The sequence below is a fragment of the Acanthopagrus latus genome, chromosome 1, assembly GCF_904848185.1.
Source record: "Acanthopagrus latus isolate v.2019 chromosome 1, fAcaLat1.1, whole genome shotgun sequence".
Taxonomy (NCBI): domain Eukaryota; kingdom Metazoa; phylum Chordata; class Actinopteri; order Spariformes; family Sparidae; genus Acanthopagrus; species Acanthopagrus latus.
The window spans coordinates 19,738,471-19,755,594 of NC_051039.1; the positions used below are offsets into that span (position 1 = coordinate 19,738,471).

The following is a 17,124-nucleotide window of genomic DNA, read 5'->3' on the forward strand; positions in this document are numbered from 1 at the left end:
GTGCACAGAAAATGATAACTCACATATTGACTCCGTCTGAGCTAGCTGCTACCGTCACTCTCCCGGTGGCGGGCACAAATTGCCGGTGGCCGTGATGGAAGCACCCGCTGTCAGCGCGACGGAGAGGGGTGGTGGCTGTGATAGTGGCGCCCGCTGTCGGCACGATGGAGAGGGCCGGTGACAGTTGCTGTAACTATCGGGGTAAAGTGGACACTGCAGAGATGGGTGTTGGTGGTGATTTTGAATGCTCCACAGTAGCTCCTCTTGACAAAATTGATCCACCATTTCCTTATGTTGTAGTCTGTACGAAACTTAAATAGGCAAATGGCGCCATCACTCTGCACACTGTGGCATCCAGGAATGATGCACGAGCAACGTGGAGGACACATGACTGGTTAGCTGACTGGTTGACTGGTTTGCTAGATGCAAGCTATTGTAAGACGTGCTCTCCTAGACTGGAGAGTGAGCAGAAAACCACCGATGCTAATGTGCGCTTAATGAATACCACTTCCGCAGCAGGGCGGGGTTTCTGCTAATCATAGTTGCATTAAGTAAGGCAGCTATGATTTCTGACCTGCCCATTAAATCCTGAACACAGAAATTTTGAAACACGGTTTGTTAGCCTAGCTCCACAATTAAATTCTAAATGGTTGAAAGGCTTTTAACATGTTTTAAAGAAATACATTTATGACCTATTTCAGGTGTTTAGAGGAAAATGGCTGAATTTGCTTTACACAGACTTTAACTGTGCTGCTACTCCAAATGTTTCTTCAAATTTGACGTCCTGTTCTTTGAAGCTTGATAGTACTTTGTCGCCAGCACAGAGTGTACAACAAACCATATTGTTCTCATCTTTAGCTGACATGAACTCAAAATAATGACAAATTCCAGCTAGAAAATGCACATCTCTGTCCTCCCTCCATTGCTGTTTGTGTTTGTGTTCATTCCCTGAGACGCAAGAAGAAAGCAAATATATATATTCTTACTAAGGAAAATGACAAAAAATAATAGTAACGCACAGAGGCATGCATAAGTAACTTTAATCCGATTACTGTGGTTGGTAACGCGTTACTAAGTTACTAAGTAACGCATTACTGGCATCACTGATCTCAAATGACACTATTCCAGGTAAACTTTGCTAAACGCCTGTCTGAAGACTATTAATCGCACGCTACACGTAATAAATGGTCTGGAGCAAGAGGAATTGTTAGCCTACCTACCTTGTGCACTGACTGCTAACTGTTACTGAGAAAGTGTTTTTGACAGTCACGTCAAAATAACCCATAAACTACTGCTCAGTATCTAAAGTAAATTAACAGCTAGCTGGCGCCAGTTACTTGTAAAATGCATAGATAATGTTTAACAGTAAAATCTCAATGTAGCTTGCAAGTTATAACATATTTGAGTTTGCTAACATCAGGAATAACGTCAGCTAGTTCGAGGTGTATGCATAGGCTAGCCATGACATTAGCAGCACATTTCCCTTAAGGATGATTAAACATGGACGTACCTGCAAGTGATGAACGGGCATCATCTCGCAGTTGCTTCTTTGTTTTCTCTGCTCCTGACTCCTTTTCGAGGCCATTCCCAAAAAAGTTGACTTAGCCTACTGTCAGACTTCGTCAGGCGCAATCCAACAGACCACTGAGATAGGAAAGGGCGCCCATGGGGAGCTCGGGAAGTTGAGTGTGTGTGTGTGTGTGTGTGTGTGTGTTGGGGGGCACCATCGTTACTTTATTTGAGCAATTAAATATATCTCTTGTTCTGCCTGTTTTGTGATACACATGCCTAAAAAGTGCCTAATATTTATATACTGAAATGATATCGGCATTATAATTATTATGACTATGTTGATTTTTCATTAGACTATTTTTGGTGCCTCCTCAACACTTGTTGCCCTACGCACATCACTGTGTATGTACTTTTTTTGTTTGTGTTGCTGTTGTCGTTGTTGTTGTTTCTTTCACTTTCTCTGGTAATGTAAACATGTGTTTCCCGAGTGGGAGAGCGAGAGAGAAAGAGGGGGGTACTACACTCATTTTAAAATGTATGTGGGTTTTAGCAAGGATAAAATAGCAATGCATGCAAAGGAGACCTTAGTATTTTAACACGCTCAAACATACCGCTGTTGTTGACGCTGTACACATTATTATTGCCTGCAGTGCACACAGTGACCAGCAGGGGGCGGTACGCACTCATCAATGGGAACTTCCGGAAACAAAGAACGAACGTATCGTCCAATCACACAAGACTTCAATTTTAAATAAGAACCGATAGTTCCTTCTCCGTGGTACTGAAACCCACGACAACACAAAACCGACCCACATTCTCAGGCCAGGGTTAGGGTTCCGGTTTATACGAGACCCTGTTGTTGCTGTTTAGTGGATTTTGTGCTCCTGCCGCCTCTCGTCGACAGCTGTTTCATGGGAACCCAGGAGGGAGAGAGAGGTAAGGCAGCCGATACTGAGCTCCTGTCCGAAGAGAGCTAACGACACGTAACGTTAATAGTGAACTGCTAACGTAAGCTAATGTTGCTTTCCTGCTACCACAGATATTGGCGTTAAGTAAACATTTTAGAGACACGTTTTAATTGAAAAGCCAGGGCTCACAGATTAACGTCTTCTGCTAATGTTCCCGTTAGCAAGCAAGTAGAGTTAGCAGCTTTAGCTAGCTGCATTTGAGTTAACCGGTAAAGTTGTGTCACAACACGTTAGAGCTGACTTAAAGGTGGCAGGTAACTTCAGACGAAATTTTGCTTGCTGTGTATTCTTCTCAAATCCATTGCCACCCGTGTTATTTGTTAAAAGGGTAATGTATGTGTAACAGTAGCTTGTGTTGTAGTAGTAGTAGTAGTAGTAGTAGTAGTAGTAGTAGTAGTAGTAGTAGTAGTAGTACAGTGTGTATGAGGGAGAGATGACTCCCCGCTCTCTAGCTGAAGTTTGCCGCGGATGGTATTCATGATTGAATTAACACTATCACACATCCCCATCTCTCTTTCTTTTGCACAGATTGGGTGGATGTGGCAAATGATCTACTCAGCAAGTGTCACATAAACCTGAGGCTGAGGAAACTGACTGATTGTGATGCAAATGTTTTCATTTCCCTGTATGAGAACATCCTGGGAGAGAAAGTTCCAGGTAAGAGGAAACAAACTGGAGATTGTACGAAAGTGATGCACATTATCCCTGATGTCTATATTTTTGGTTTGCATGCTGTGCTTTTGTTTTACTTATTTATTTTTTATTTCATTGTTGTTGTTGCATACATTTTATTTACAAATGAATATTTACCATGATGAATTGTTTAATTTACAAATTGACTCCCCCACTCCCAAAAGAAGTAATAAATAATATTGTTTATTATTAAATAATATTTTTTTTATTAAAATAAAAAATGACGAAGAAATGCAGAAAGTCTTTATGTTTAAGAAGCTGGAACCAGCAAATGTTTGAAATGCTATTGAAAAAACACTTTAATTGATGCAACTACTTTAATGAAAAATGTATCCTTTTAGATTTATTTTTCAAGCAGAAATGACAAATATTTTCTGGTTTCAGCTTCTCCCTTGTGATGACTGGCTGCTGTTCTTGTCTTATGACAAAGTAAACTGAAAATCTGAAGATTTCAAGGTCAGACAGAAAAAAAACAAAAGCTTTACTAAATGAGCAATAACAGCTTTTTAATGTGTCATCACCAGACACTTGAAGATGTGGTTAATTAATCCATTCAGCAAATAATCAGTGAAAAAAAATATTATGAAAATAGCTATTATTTTTAGCTCTAACAAGGCAGCTTAAATTCTAATCATAAGGCCACAAATGCTGATGGTGAACAAGCTGTGAGGTTTTAGTTCAGAGCATGATCTCATGAGTGTGCTTAGTATGTCAGGAATGCTTCCTAAGACCATCAAACATGCCATCACAAGATTGTTAGTGCGCTTAGCTTTTTCCTGTACTTAACAGAGCAGGAAAGAGCTTGGCAACGTAACAGCCTCATGATGGCATGTTTGTAAAGAGAAGGTCCAAAGTGTTGCCGGAAGTCTGTGAACACACGCTTTTTCAACTTTGATGTGTGCACTTCACCAATTCTGAGGTCCCATACATGCCATGTGTGTTTCTAGACTACATCGCAGTACCATGCAGTCAAGAAGATGACATCCATAACGTCCAGTCTGTGATTGATTCCCTGTCTCTGGACTACCTTCAGATCAGTCTCTCACACATTACAGGTAAATTAATGAACACATTGCATGTGAAAGAGAAAAGAAACTTAACTTTCATACACCAAGTCTGTTTATTTCAAACTGTGTTTATTTATTTATATATCCAGCCTTCAAGGCAATACCGTTACACTTCATTTAAATGTACACAATGCACATTTACCTCCTGTATACAATGCACATAGAGTCTATATTTTATCTTTCTTTCTCTTATCTCAATCTTTTTTTTAGTATTTTTAAGTCTGCTTGTTTAATATCTGTACTTGTACTTACTGTATGTCTGTCTACCTGCTACTGTCACAAGTGAATTTCCCCGATGTAGGATGAATAAAAGTCTATTCTTTTCTATTCTATTTCACTTGGATCAACTGGAGATGTTAAAACATTTCCCCACCAAATCACTTGATTTTGGGCTGAATGGCCCAGTTTCTTCACTTCCTGAGGGGGTTTGCTGAAACACGAGGGCAAAACAATCCCCCTTTTTTCTTCAGCAGTAAAATTAATGAATACCAAGTTTAATGCTGAGGATGGCTGTGTGTTCGCAGGAGAAAATGTTGTCAGAGGGGACAAAGAGTCTATCAACAACCTCCTGGAAATCTTCGATGGCCTCCTGGAATATCTCAAGGAGGAGATAAGTGAGGATTCACAGAATGGTGGTAGGCAGATTAATTTGTCACTTTTTCCTCATCAATTTTACAGATATGCCTTTTATGTTATTAGGTATTTGTGACGATATAGATTTTGAACTGTACGTTTACACACGCTATCTATGTTTCATGTGACAAATTGGCACATTATAATTCTTAACCACATAATTTAAAGCTTGATCATTTATCAAACCTGTCAGAAAGATTTCTTTGGAAGATTTCTGCTTTAGTCATTCCCAAAGTCAGAATATTAACACCAATGCAACAATAAAACATAAACAGATTTTAGAAAACAAAAAATCAGATTAAAGATCTGATATTTGATTTAAATCATCTTAACATATTTAAGCCTTGCCATTAATGCACAGTTTTAATCAGCAGAGCAGGTCTCAGAGGGCTTGAAACTATTTTTTTTAAACTTACTGAGATGCAAGTGCTCATTGAGGTGATATTGCGTGTCTGTCCCTCAGCATGAACTGGACGTAATGTGTCCTAAACCCAGTTTAAGACCAGCTGGTGAAGGACTGTATAGAGAACAGTCAGGCCTCTTCGTTTGGCAGAACTGAGCATGCCTTTGTGTGAGAGGGCCTCTTACTGTTGCCAAATGGCAATTAGTAGTTAATGACTGTGTCTCCACAATGATGAGAGTTTCAAAAAGGCTTAATCAAACTTCCTGCATGTACAATAATGAAATTGGTAACGAGTTCAATAGAAGCTGACGGTGGTCTGTTTGCTGTGAATACAGATCGTTGGGGCTGAAAGGTTCATTAATCTGAGCTGTGGTGACACTATACAAGTTGTGCCGTTGCTGTTAGTATTTGGTTTAGTTAGTAGTTGCTGTACTGTTCTGAGTTTATGTCTGTGCTAAAAGCTACAAAATGGCTGTTTGTCAGGCTTTTTTCGGCTGTGAGTCTTCTAGGTTTGTCTCCTATCTTTTCAAACTGAGAATATCCGTTGGTGAGGTCATATGATTTTGTTCCTCTTTAAATTCCACGGAGGTCATTTCATGTTTTAATCACAATTGTTGCCTTCTCTTTGTCATTAGTTCTGTTTTCTCATAATTCTTCAAAAGTTTTTTTTTTTTTTGTGTGTGTGTGTTTTGTTTATTGTTTATGTGGTTGTTGCACCCTCTTGATCATTTGTGCTATCCATGACATTTTTCAGAGGACCTGAATGACAGTCTGAATGAGGATGTGCCTGGTGAAACCAAGGAGACAGCAAATTGTGATGCCACAGATAACAAGGAAGCTGAACTGGATGGAGCTTCTTCGTCTTCCAGTGGAGAGTAAGATTTTCTATTAGATGCACTTTACATACTCTCCCAAAACTAAAAAAAAACACATATTGGTCACAAGATGATGATTATGAACTTTTATTTGTTTATTTTATTTTATTTTTTAATTTGATCATGGCTATATCTTGGATGCTATCCTTTTAATTGCAGTGGTGATTTTGCGCTTCTCCCCTCAGAGATCACCATGCCTAACAGTGTGAGTGATGTGACTCTGTTTGTTAATTGTTGCTTGATAAAGGTGGATTCCTTATTTTGTATTTCTGTTTAGGTGTCACAGTTTGTGCCAGGTGTGCACTTATTTAGTCAGTTTCAGACATCGGTACTGTTGTGACTCCTTAAATGGAAAAATCCACAAATTCCTATGTACGAGGAAATCATTTTTTTACTCCAGCTGGTTTAAGTCGGTGTCAAATTTATTATTTTGATAGTGGAGGAGTGTACCGGAGTGTTGAAAACTTCACTGACAAAGCAATAATGGAGCAATGATATGTGATAAACGGTATATGTCAACTGAAACGTGAGACATCAATCACACACCTATTGCTTTTTCATAATGAGAAAGCATCACATTGTAGAATTAATAATAAAAAAAAAGAATACCAACTCCTCTTTCTTCCCCATAGACCAAAACAAGTCAACCCATTTGTTCAAAATTACCTTGACTATATCAATCAGCTGTAGTGCAGGTACATCCTGCTGGCACAACAGCTAGTGAGGCTGATTTTCTAGCTAGAGTGTAAATACTAAAAAGGTGTGGTGAGGTGTGTGTCAAACACATGAACTCAGGAGTGACAGGAGCTCCTGCAGCTGGGTGAGCTTCCGAATTACATGTAATTGTCTGTTTTTATGGGTGTAGGTTGTGGCACTGCTGGTGTGCTTATTCATTCAATAAGTGAATAGTAAGTACCACAGGGAATACTGCTACAGCCAATGTCTTTGTAGTCTTTCAACAACAACGCTGTAACAGTCTTGGACATTGTTCAGATTTGGAAAACTCACAAAGTATAATTTTGGACATGTAAGTTTAATGATGTTTGTGTCTTTAGTGGCAGCTTATCAACATCTCACAGTAATTGTGAGGTTTGATGAATTCAGAGCAAGTATATCAATTTAACCTCACTCATTTTAACATACAGCACTTTTTGTTGATAATATTTCTTATTGTTTAGGTCCACAGTCCACTCCAGTAAACATTCCCTCCATTCCTGGAACGCTGAGGAGATTGGATCCACTAGTGAACTCATTGGGTTGGGAGTCTCTGCACGCACATTCACAGCCAAACAAGAAGGTAAGATGGGAGACACAGCCCATCTTTACTTGTTCTTTACTGTGTCTGGCTCCTACTATCAACATGTTGGTTTCTTTTACCTCTCGGTGTCCAAATTATTTGTTGCATTAAGATAAGTCAGGAATCCACCTTTAGTGAAAGATTTCTTGAAACGCTTAAGCTTTTTTCTTTGTTGTTTTTTTGGTCTGAAACAATTCTACGCATCTGAGAAGACATGTTGTTTCTAGCACTGATTGAAGTAGTTGGTGTAGCTGTAACAGTAAACAGAAATAATCTAGTCACATGGCCTTGCTGCAATCAACAAAGAGTTTTTTTGAGACCATTTAGTAGGGATTGACCGATATGTTGTTCTTGTGTTTAACTTTTATCAGGGACTGATTATTTTATTACCAAGAAAACTGGTAACCAATACGTGGCAATTATATACCTTTGGTTGCAAATATTGTGCTTTTTACTCCACTTATTGGACAACTCTAAGTCACTAGTTTTTTGGTAGATTCACATTATTAATACCAAATATTAGTCAACTGTTTAGTATTTTTTTAATAAATACTTTTGAACAGACAGAGAAGAAGAAGAAGAAGAAAAGACAGAAATTCCGATGCTGTCATATGTCTGCTCTATCACGTCACGTTGCCTTCAACTTTCGCTCATATTTTTATATTAAGTGACTAAAGATTTCAACATCACTGGAATAACTCTTTAAGTAAATCCTCATGTATAATCCGCTGGGACTTGCTGCCCCTCCCCAAACCTCAGACACAGTCATCAACTCCGGTCCTCTGGACGCCAAGGATGCTCCACAGACTGAACTGCTGCACTCAGCCATCGCCCTGCAGCCACCCAACCAGAGCAACACGCCCCAGAGGCCGGATACAGACCCACAGCCACCCAGCCAGCCCTCCACAGCTGCTGGCCTCAGCCAAGGACAAGCAGACGAGGAAGCCGTTCCTGTCATTACAGAGGTATCCTTATAATAGAGCTTGATGAGGTTCAAATGTTTAATAGTCAATTTCCTTTTATTTGCACTGAGTTTGAGGACATGCAAACTTGTTATCTTCGAGGGGCAATGGAATAACTTACTGCAGTGCCAGCAATGCAAGTCTGTCGCTTTCTGTTTTTTACTTACACATTTGCACTTCCTATTTTTTGTGATTTAAGGACAATAGAGGAAGCACAATTGTGTGCTGACTCATTAAGATAATGGCAGACTTTTCGGTCTTTTTCAGTTGTATTCATAACAATGCAAGAGTAAGAGTCACTTGGAAAAAAAAAAAACTCTGAAGAGCCACTTTAAGTGAGAGTCTTTTGAATGTCAGCTATCCATTACATTGGAGGAAATACATTTCTATGTATGGAATTGTTTTATGTTTTTGTTTTATGTCACCAACAACTCTGACCAACTACATTCTCAGTGTGTGACTAAACCTCCTCCTAAGCTTTATTACTGTTATTTCATGCACCCAAACCACCACCCACACGTCGTTAGATGATAAAGGTAGATGCACTTAAGTTTGTGTCCATACCCAGTTGAAGAGTTGAGTCTTGAGCAAGTTCTAGTTTTTAACAGTTCACTGATCATTAAAAGTTTGTAGGTAGGTAGGTAGGAAGAAAGGAAGAAATCCAAACGGGGCAAAGCACTGCCTCATTCAAGATGATGTGAGATTTTTTCCATAGTAATTAAGTGAATTACTGATAAAAAGGGTCCACACAGTGAATAGCCCTGCACATGGACAAGAGCTTGGTGTTGGCTGTTGACAAAGTTTAACCATGTGGCTTGCTCCTGTAACTGAGAGTAACAACGACGACAACAGCAGCCACCAAGCTCAAACTTACGGAACATTTCCTTCTTCTCTCTTCTTTCTTTTGAGTGAGTCGACCCTTCACCAATGTTAATATGTTCTTAAAGTCTTGTGTCTGCTGCTCTCTGGTGGCAATTTGGGAAAATGAACTTTTATGAGCTGTGGACTGTGTTCATTAAACTGCCCCTCTGTTGTCAACGTTTATGGCAGCAACAACTGTTCTTTTCCTGCTTTTTCCCACATTTTAATTTCTCACTCACTCATTGTTTTCACACAGACCTCTAAACCAGAAGCTGAGACAGTTGTTACCAATGGATTACAGTCTCATGGTGAGTAAAACAAATGTACCAGAACAAAATGTCAACTAGTTTATCTATTTGAATTATTTAAAAGCATCACAGATCATAGGGTTAAAAAAAGCCGCACTCATCTGATGGAATTAATAGTTGTAACTGACGTTAGAGTTTGCAGTGGATTTCTTGATGGCTAACAAGTGAAAATCCCCCAGCAGTGTGGAGTTTAACTTAGTTCTTGATGCGTGTTTTGTTCATTTTCCAGCTGTGTCCACTCAGCAAAGAGTCAGGACGGAAGTGGAGGGTGAGGCGCTAGAGGTAAGAGTGCAACAAGCCTTCACTTGTACCAATTTCGCAGACACTTCTAACCCATGATTGATTGATTGCTTGACAGGTGATGTTGTCATGATACTGGAATTTCTAACTTAAGAACAATATACAGTATTTATTGGCTCCGACTTAGATTGCTTGTGATTGAAACATGACATCCTGGTGGAAATAAAAACATTATCTATGTTGTGTTATTTTATTTTTATTAATTAACTCGTTTCTGTCTTTGTCTAATTTCAGCCGACTAATGGGGGTCCCAGGAGGGTTTTATTCCGAACCCAGCCAGATGTGCTGTTCCTTACCCTGCAGGATGAGATGGCGGCCACAACTCCCTCTCCACCAGACACTGAAGAAGATGAGGAGGATCAGAATTATACACAAAGACAATCGGAGAGAAGGAGGGGTCACATGGAAAGGACGGGCCTCAGGTAAGACGTGTGGAGATCTTCTCGGAAAGATGTACTCATAGAACTTATTTTATGCAGGGAAGAGGTAACATTACTTTTCTCTTTGAATTTTTCTAACTGTCTAAATATCTCTGAGCAGCAGCAGGTTGGAGGAGGAAGGTTTTGAGGAGCCTTTGTCGTATCGCAGACAGAGGAACAAGAAAGCAGAAGAAGAGCTGCATCACATATCTGAGAAACTCTCACATCGACTTGAGGAACTTGATCAGGTTTGTGGGTTTTGTATTTTATCCTACCAGTATGTCTGTTTTATTCAGGTTGGGTTAAAGTATTATATGGCATTTTTGTGTTATGCTTTTAATGCTTGTAACAATTTGCAATGTGTAATTCCTGTAGATGCTCAAACGAGTTCTCAGTGAAAGTGGAGAGTCTAGTGAAGTTAAAGAAGAGGACAAGCAGTCCCACCACAGTGACAGCATCATGGAGTGTCGCAGGACCCCCAGACAACACACAGGTACACACACATTTTACGGCTAAAGAGTATCGTCATTTTGACATAATTTATAACAAAAGTTCTGCACAAGTTTTAATTTCAATTTAAATGTCAGGTGATGTGAGAGATTTTAGTCAAGTGTATCCTGCCTTTAGACAGGAACTGTGAGCACCTCCATGTGCGAATTTTGTAAAACACAACACAGTGAAGATGTAATTAGTGCTTTGCATCAGCACTGATAAATATAATGAATTGTTAAATTTCCAATCTTCAGGAACACCCAACGCTGAATCCACCCACCGAGCTCGTTCATTATCTCCTTCCCCTCCAAGGGCCCATCGCTCCCTGCAGGGACAATTGGAAGACGCCATGGCAGAGGCCTTGAGCGTGGATGATGGGAGACAAACCAACCTCACACTTCCTGGTCATTCACAGCGAGAAGAGGTACACCACAGACTGTCTCACAAGAAACATAGCAAGGTATAAACACAGTCATTATTTCCTTTTCTTGTTAATGAGGAAGTTGGATGATACGTTTTTACACCAAGTACATCAGAAATAGAAATTTAAAAAAAGATGAAATTAATCTCTTTCATTTTGTGCAGAATAAGGGGTATGAGGAGGAGTTGAAAAGATATGAAGACAAGGAACGAGCAGAACTAGACAAGGCACGCCTCAAAGCTCAGGAAGCAGTAAGTCATTATTATGATGTCTTGTGTAGTCTGAGTACAATGAGGAAGCCTCTTAGTTCTCCCCCCTTTTAACAACATCACATCAATGTTTAGGACGATGAAGTAGAGCTCTATCAGTTTCTCATATTCATTGAGGATTACAATTTTTTGTGACTGTGTTGAATATTTTATTCCTGTACTGGAGCTACTACTTAAAAGAAATGGTTTCAGTATGTGTTGTTGTGTCTGCTCTGTTCTTGTTCATGGCTGCTCAGTTAGGAGTTTGTGAAAGCACATTTGTTGAATGCAAACTCGGAAAAAAAACGTGTGGAAAATATAGACTGCATCTCATTTGTTGGTATGTTGTAATGGAAACTGACAAACTTTTCTCTAATCTGTAAACATCAACTTAATCAGTAAACTTAGCAGTTTATATTTCACCTCTGCTATTTTATACTAACTGTTTAACAAGCTACAATATTAGTAATATCAAAGCCTTCCACTTGGAGGAAAATGGGCAAAATAAAGCTCAAGTGAAATACTGAGTGCTTGTGACTGTAGGGCAGTTCCTCCCAGTTTACTCCCAGTGTGTGTGTGTGTGTCCTTTTCTGTAGGAGCGACAGTACAGAGAGGCCATACTAGGGGATGTTTCCCAAGCAGCCAGACCATCGCCAGCAAGAACGAAGGCCCAGCACAGATCGGAAGGTAACAGACAAACCACACCAGGACGGAGGTCGCAGGAGTCACCCAGGAAAGCCCGTTCAAGTAGGTTAAATTATATTTACTACATAGATACTACATGGACTTTTCAGTCATGCGGAGACATGCTGACATATAAGCCTGTATGTTGTCGCATTCAGTAGTGGCGTAACATTCCTGTAGTGTGCTGCACTTGATGACTAACTTTACAAGGATTATTATTATTATTATTGTTATTGTTATTGTTATTATTGTTATTATTATATCTGTACTCAAATATTGTCATTACAGTATTTTGTCACAACTGGCAAGTGATCTATGTGTATCTCCTCTGCTGTAACTGTGTTCATTATTATTATTATTATTATTATTATTATTATTTATTATTATTATTATTATTATTATTAGTACATGTCCTTATTGTGGTCTGCAGCTATAAACTCCACAGAAAACTTTACATAATTGTCAGCTAATTGTAGCATCTCCTGCTATGTTACATTGATTTATTTTAAGGCACATCTGACATTGGTTTTGTGCCCAAATTCAGATTCATGTAAACCAGAGTTTGCACAGGTCTCCTCAGGTCGCTGATGAGTCATGTGACACTGAGACTGAAGATTCAGAAACACTAATCCTGTAAGCTACGATGACTGAGCCTTGGCATTTACACCTTCTCCTTTGGCTAATGTTGCATTCTCTATGGTGGCAGTGGATGCCTCAGATGCATTTACTTGAAGGCCTGCGAATTAACATCAGTATGGTCAGTCAAAAGGATCTTTTTTAGTTGAGAGTTGGAATACTTTTATAAATGTAGTAATTTAAGTCATTTTGAAGTTAAAAACAAGAACATAAACTTTTAATAGAATGGACTCTATACAGGACAACTTATACTACATTAGCAGTCAATAGCAGCCCGACAAATGTCAGAAACTTAATGAACCAAAAATGTTTTCAAGCAGGCTCCACGAGGAATATACACACAGAGAACTACATTGTTAATATCAGAGTTATATATAGCATATCTCCTATGTGAAACATAAATCCTTTTATAATTTTCTTATAAAGTACAAATTAATAAATATGTATGAATAGAAATATATGCATGTCTCCTGCCTTATAAACTTGTATGTAAACTAGTGCGAGGCGCAAAGGTTTTTTACCTGGAAGTTATTGTAAATAAGCATTGTGATTTGCATAGGAATACAGAAGTATTGCCAGAGGAAAGAAGCGTTTGACAGCAAAGTAAAACGCTGAAATATTCTGGAAAGTGTGTACACTAAACTGACAGGTATTTTCAATGGGCCTGTTTGTAGGTGGCTAGAACATGTTTTACTGACAACCAAGCAGGCAATAAACTGACTAGGACTCATACACCCATCATCAAAAAACATAATACAACTTGTTTTGATACTTGTCCACAGTCACTCAGTTTGGTGAGTTATGGGCTTTGAGAGTAATAAAACTATTAAGCGCCAGTGTAGTGAGCAGCCCTTAAAGCATCAGGCATCCACAAATGAACCTTTTCTATGCAACCATAAAAATGGTTGTATTAGACCACTGCTGAAACCAGCATGTCTTCAGATATCTTAATCAACTGTCACATGACATGACAATACTAATATTAACAAATTCCGTTTTTTTGTCACACATAACGTTCAACTTTCTTTCACAAGCACAGAACATAATTTAATATGAATGTAGTAGTAGTAGTAGTAGTAGTAGTAGTAGTAGTAGTAGTAGTAGTAGTAGTAGTAGTAGTAGTAGTAGTAGTAGTAGTAGTAGTAGTGTAGATTAAACTGGTAATGTTTTGTTTGTGTCCCTGCTGTCTCTCTCAAGTGAAAGTAAGGGAGAATGACCTCCTCCCTGTTCTCCTCGAAGAGTTGCCCCACCTTCACATCTCCCCCCACGCCCTGGGTCACATGTGGGAGCAGCAGATGCAGCAAGTAGACAGACTTCATGCCCCGTCATCCTCCCATAGCCAGCGTCGCACCAAACTCCCCAGCCAGGTAGTACAGTGCTGACAAATGCATTGACTTAAACCTCTGTGCCCTATATAGTGTGGACTGTATGATTTGGTGAGTGGATTGATAGATGCATACGAAATAAGTCTCACTTATCTGCCAGGTGGAGGAAGCCCTTAGGAAACATGACCTGCTGGTGGAGATCGTCCGCAAAGACCAAGAGCATGCCAGGCGTCTGGTGAGCATCAGCACAAACTCAGAAGATTTCTTCACATCTAGTAACATTAGCAATAACATCACATTACATGCACCCACCTGCAGACGGACCTCACATACCTGTTCTGGGTTGTTTTTTAAAACACAGGCCATGAGATCCAAACCAAGTGTTTGAGTGCACAAAAGCTGAAAATCAGACTTGACCAACACTTGCATGTACACATCTTCAGGCAACGTTCCCTTAATAAATCCCATTCCACCTACCAAGCTAAAGTGTTTATCTTCCAGAGGGACTTCAAGGAGCGTGTCCAGCAGCAGAAGTCAACCCAGAATAGACTGAGAGAACAGAGGCAGCAGGTTGCACGCGCCAAGAAGTACCACAGCGACTACCATGTTCAGCACCGAGCCCGTCTGATGAGGGCGCGCACCAAGGAAGAGAGGGTGGGTAATGATGACTTTGTGCTCCATTTCAGGGATTAAGGCCCCGACTGATGTTTAGTGACATTATTTAATTGTCTTTCTATAATTTTTTTTTATCTGGTCTGACCAAAACTTCAGGTCACAACCCAAAAATAGATGGCATTTTCATTGACATTAAACAAAGAATCAAAGCAAATAATCACACTGGAATGATGGACATCAGTCAGATGTTAACTGATATTACTGAATTTAAGATTTAAACACAGTCCATGTGATTATCTGACATTAGTCTGTTGGGTGACATGATGAGCCAAGTGTGGCTGTGTTTGTGTTTTTAGATGTTTCGGCAACTGTTTGAGGAGGGTTTGGAGCTACAGAAAGTTCGGTTGAGAGAACAAAAAGCCTACGCCAGGGAGCAGCGACTGGAACATCAGAGACGGCACCAGGACCAGATCAAGTCCATGGAGAACTACTACAAAGACCAGGTAGGACACAAACACATCGTCAGGATGCAGTGTGTAAGAACAAGTAAAGAAATTGTCTTCACAACATGCTCTCTCTCTCTTTCAGTTTTCACTACTAGCTGAAAAACTTGCACAAGAACGAGAAGACATCCAAGTTCGGAAAAAAGCTCAAGAAAAGGTAAAACCTTCACTTACTACTGCTGTTAATTTAAGAATAAATTCACTTTAAAATTAAAGTTGAATCACTATCTAATAAAGGAAGAATGTTTTGTAGTCCACAACATTTCTTGAGCTTCACAGCAGAACAGTGTTGCAACATTCTTCTAAACAACTATATCAGGATTATCAGGGCTAACGCAAAAATAACATACAATAGGTCCTTACAGTGCATCCAGTGTAATCCATGTCCTGGAAGACCTGATTTCACACATTGATTTGAAAAGATGTTATTTGCATTTTTCTTTTTAATTCAGTTCTTTTCTAAAAATCTAAAGGCATCTCATGCAGTTGTTACATCTTTGATTTCAAACCACACACAACATGCACCTTAAATCAGAGTGTATAGCATTGCATTAACTATGACACAGAATTGTCCAGATTTATTCTCTTTTCCCTGAGCCATTTAAAAACAAGACCATTGACCATTCCTATTGTTTGCAGGCTCTGCTGAAGATGAAACGAGAGCTGCGTTCCAGGATGGAGCGTGAGATTTGTGAACTGCAGAAGATCATCGTCCAGAACGATGAGGACGACTACTTCCAGGATCTGGAGGTCCAGAGGCTGCGCAGTCGGGTCCAGATGGCTTCCTTCCAGTACAACACTAGCTATCTGCACTGACCTCAGAAGCAAGATGAGGGGCTGTTTTAAGCTCCACTCGATTATTGCTGGATTTACATCAGAGGAACATGTTGCAAAAAAACTTGTTATTGCCATTCTCTATTAAGGGTACGACATTCTGATGGCTGAGCAGTACAGTGTCCTCGGCATCTTCTTTCAGACATTTGCACAGGAAGCGGAAATTCAGATTGTAAGAACTGAATTTTCATTATTAATGAACCGAACACACTCCGATAATATGTAGCTGCTAGCTTATTTAGCTAACTCCTCTTCTCACCTCAGCTGCTATACCTGAACTTAATGACACCTTGGACCAAGTCCCCTTCTTCCATGGGTTTTAGTACTTGATACCTAAGATTGTTTTAAAGTGGCTCTGTCACTGTGCAGTCTTTGTGTGCTGATATTGTAGCAAACAGCTAGTAAAAATGTTCTTCCTTTTGCCAAAAAGAGAGCACAGATGCAAAGTTAATAAGTATCAATGTCACACTGACTGATTTTTAACCTCTTGTCCCTTATATGTGCTACATCTTTTAGTGTTTTAACCATTCTGGTGGATTATTTATTTTTTAACTTTTTCACCTGGTGTCCTGCTGTCTGATCACCAGGGGCGATGATAATCAGTCTGTCATGACTTATCCACTTCCTTCATTCTGTTGTGATCTTTAACTTTCAGCCAGAACTTAAGACATGGTCGTTTTAAACCAATACACAAAGAGCTGCAATGTTAAAACACTGTCTACTGATATTGTGCATTGTATGTTATGAGCACACGCCTCACTATCATCTATTAAATGTGTGGGCTCACTCATCTCCTGAAGTTTAAGGCTGATTATAATACACTAAAATGAGCAAATTATGTAATGAGGCAGTTGCATCTGTAGCATCACAAATTAACATGAAGGATGAAGGTTTACATTTGAGAGATCTGATTCCAGAGAGATCCGAGAGATCCACAAGTGGACAGCTCACAGTGCAGGCATTAAGGCCCCAAGATAAATTACAAATTCAAGAAAGAATGTTGAATATTACAAATAAAGAAAAAAAATTAGTAGCCAATATAGGTAACTTTTTGCCAGAAGAAATTCA

At 39.4% G+C, this 17,124-nt stretch overlaps 1 protein-coding gene across 2 annotated transcripts; it reads left to right on the forward strand.

Moving 5' to 3' along the window:
• Positions 1-2,234: 2,234 nt before the first annotated feature.
• Positions 2,235-17,109, forward strand: LOC119027706 (centrosomal protein of 95 kDa-like). Of its 2 annotated transcripts, none has more exons than XM_037113141.1 (21): positions 2,235-2,448; positions 3,009-3,137; positions 4,121-4,228; positions 4,765-4,875; positions 6,031-6,151; positions 7,330-7,448; positions 8,208-8,413; positions 9,528-9,579; positions 9,809-9,861; positions 10,114-10,301; positions 10,420-10,546; positions 10,674-10,791; positions 11,045-11,214; positions 11,376-11,462; positions 12,056-12,206; positions 13,977-14,146; positions 14,265-14,339; positions 14,606-14,758; positions 15,076-15,222; positions 15,308-15,379; positions 15,862-17,109. In XM_037113141.1, the coding sequence occupies exons 1-21, from the start codon at positions 2,424-2,426 to the stop codon at positions 16,036-16,038; spliced, it is 2,559 nt and encodes an 852-aa protein (XP_036969036.1). In that variant the 5' UTR covers positions 2,235-2,423; the 3' UTR covers positions 16,039-17,109. The 2 variants fall into 2 exon arrangements, with proteins under 2 accessions (XP_036969036.1, XP_036969028.1); XM_037113133.1 differs by having other exon boundaries at positions 2,236-2,448; positions 11,045-11,250.
• The last annotated feature ends 15 nt before the right edge of the window (positions 17,110-17,124 follow it).

Coding starts and splice junctions, on each gene's coding strand:
- LOC119027706 (XM_037113133.1), top strand. CDS start 2,424: ATGGGAACCCAGGAGGGAGAGAGAG. Junction 7,449..8,207: donor ATTCACAGCCAAACAAGAAG/GTAAGATGGGAG, acceptor CCCAAACCTCAG/ACACAGTCATCAACTCCGGT. Junction 15,380..15,861: donor GGAAAAAAGCTCAAGAAAAG/GTAAAACCTTCA, acceptor TATTGTTTGCAG/GCTCTGCTGAAGATGAAACG.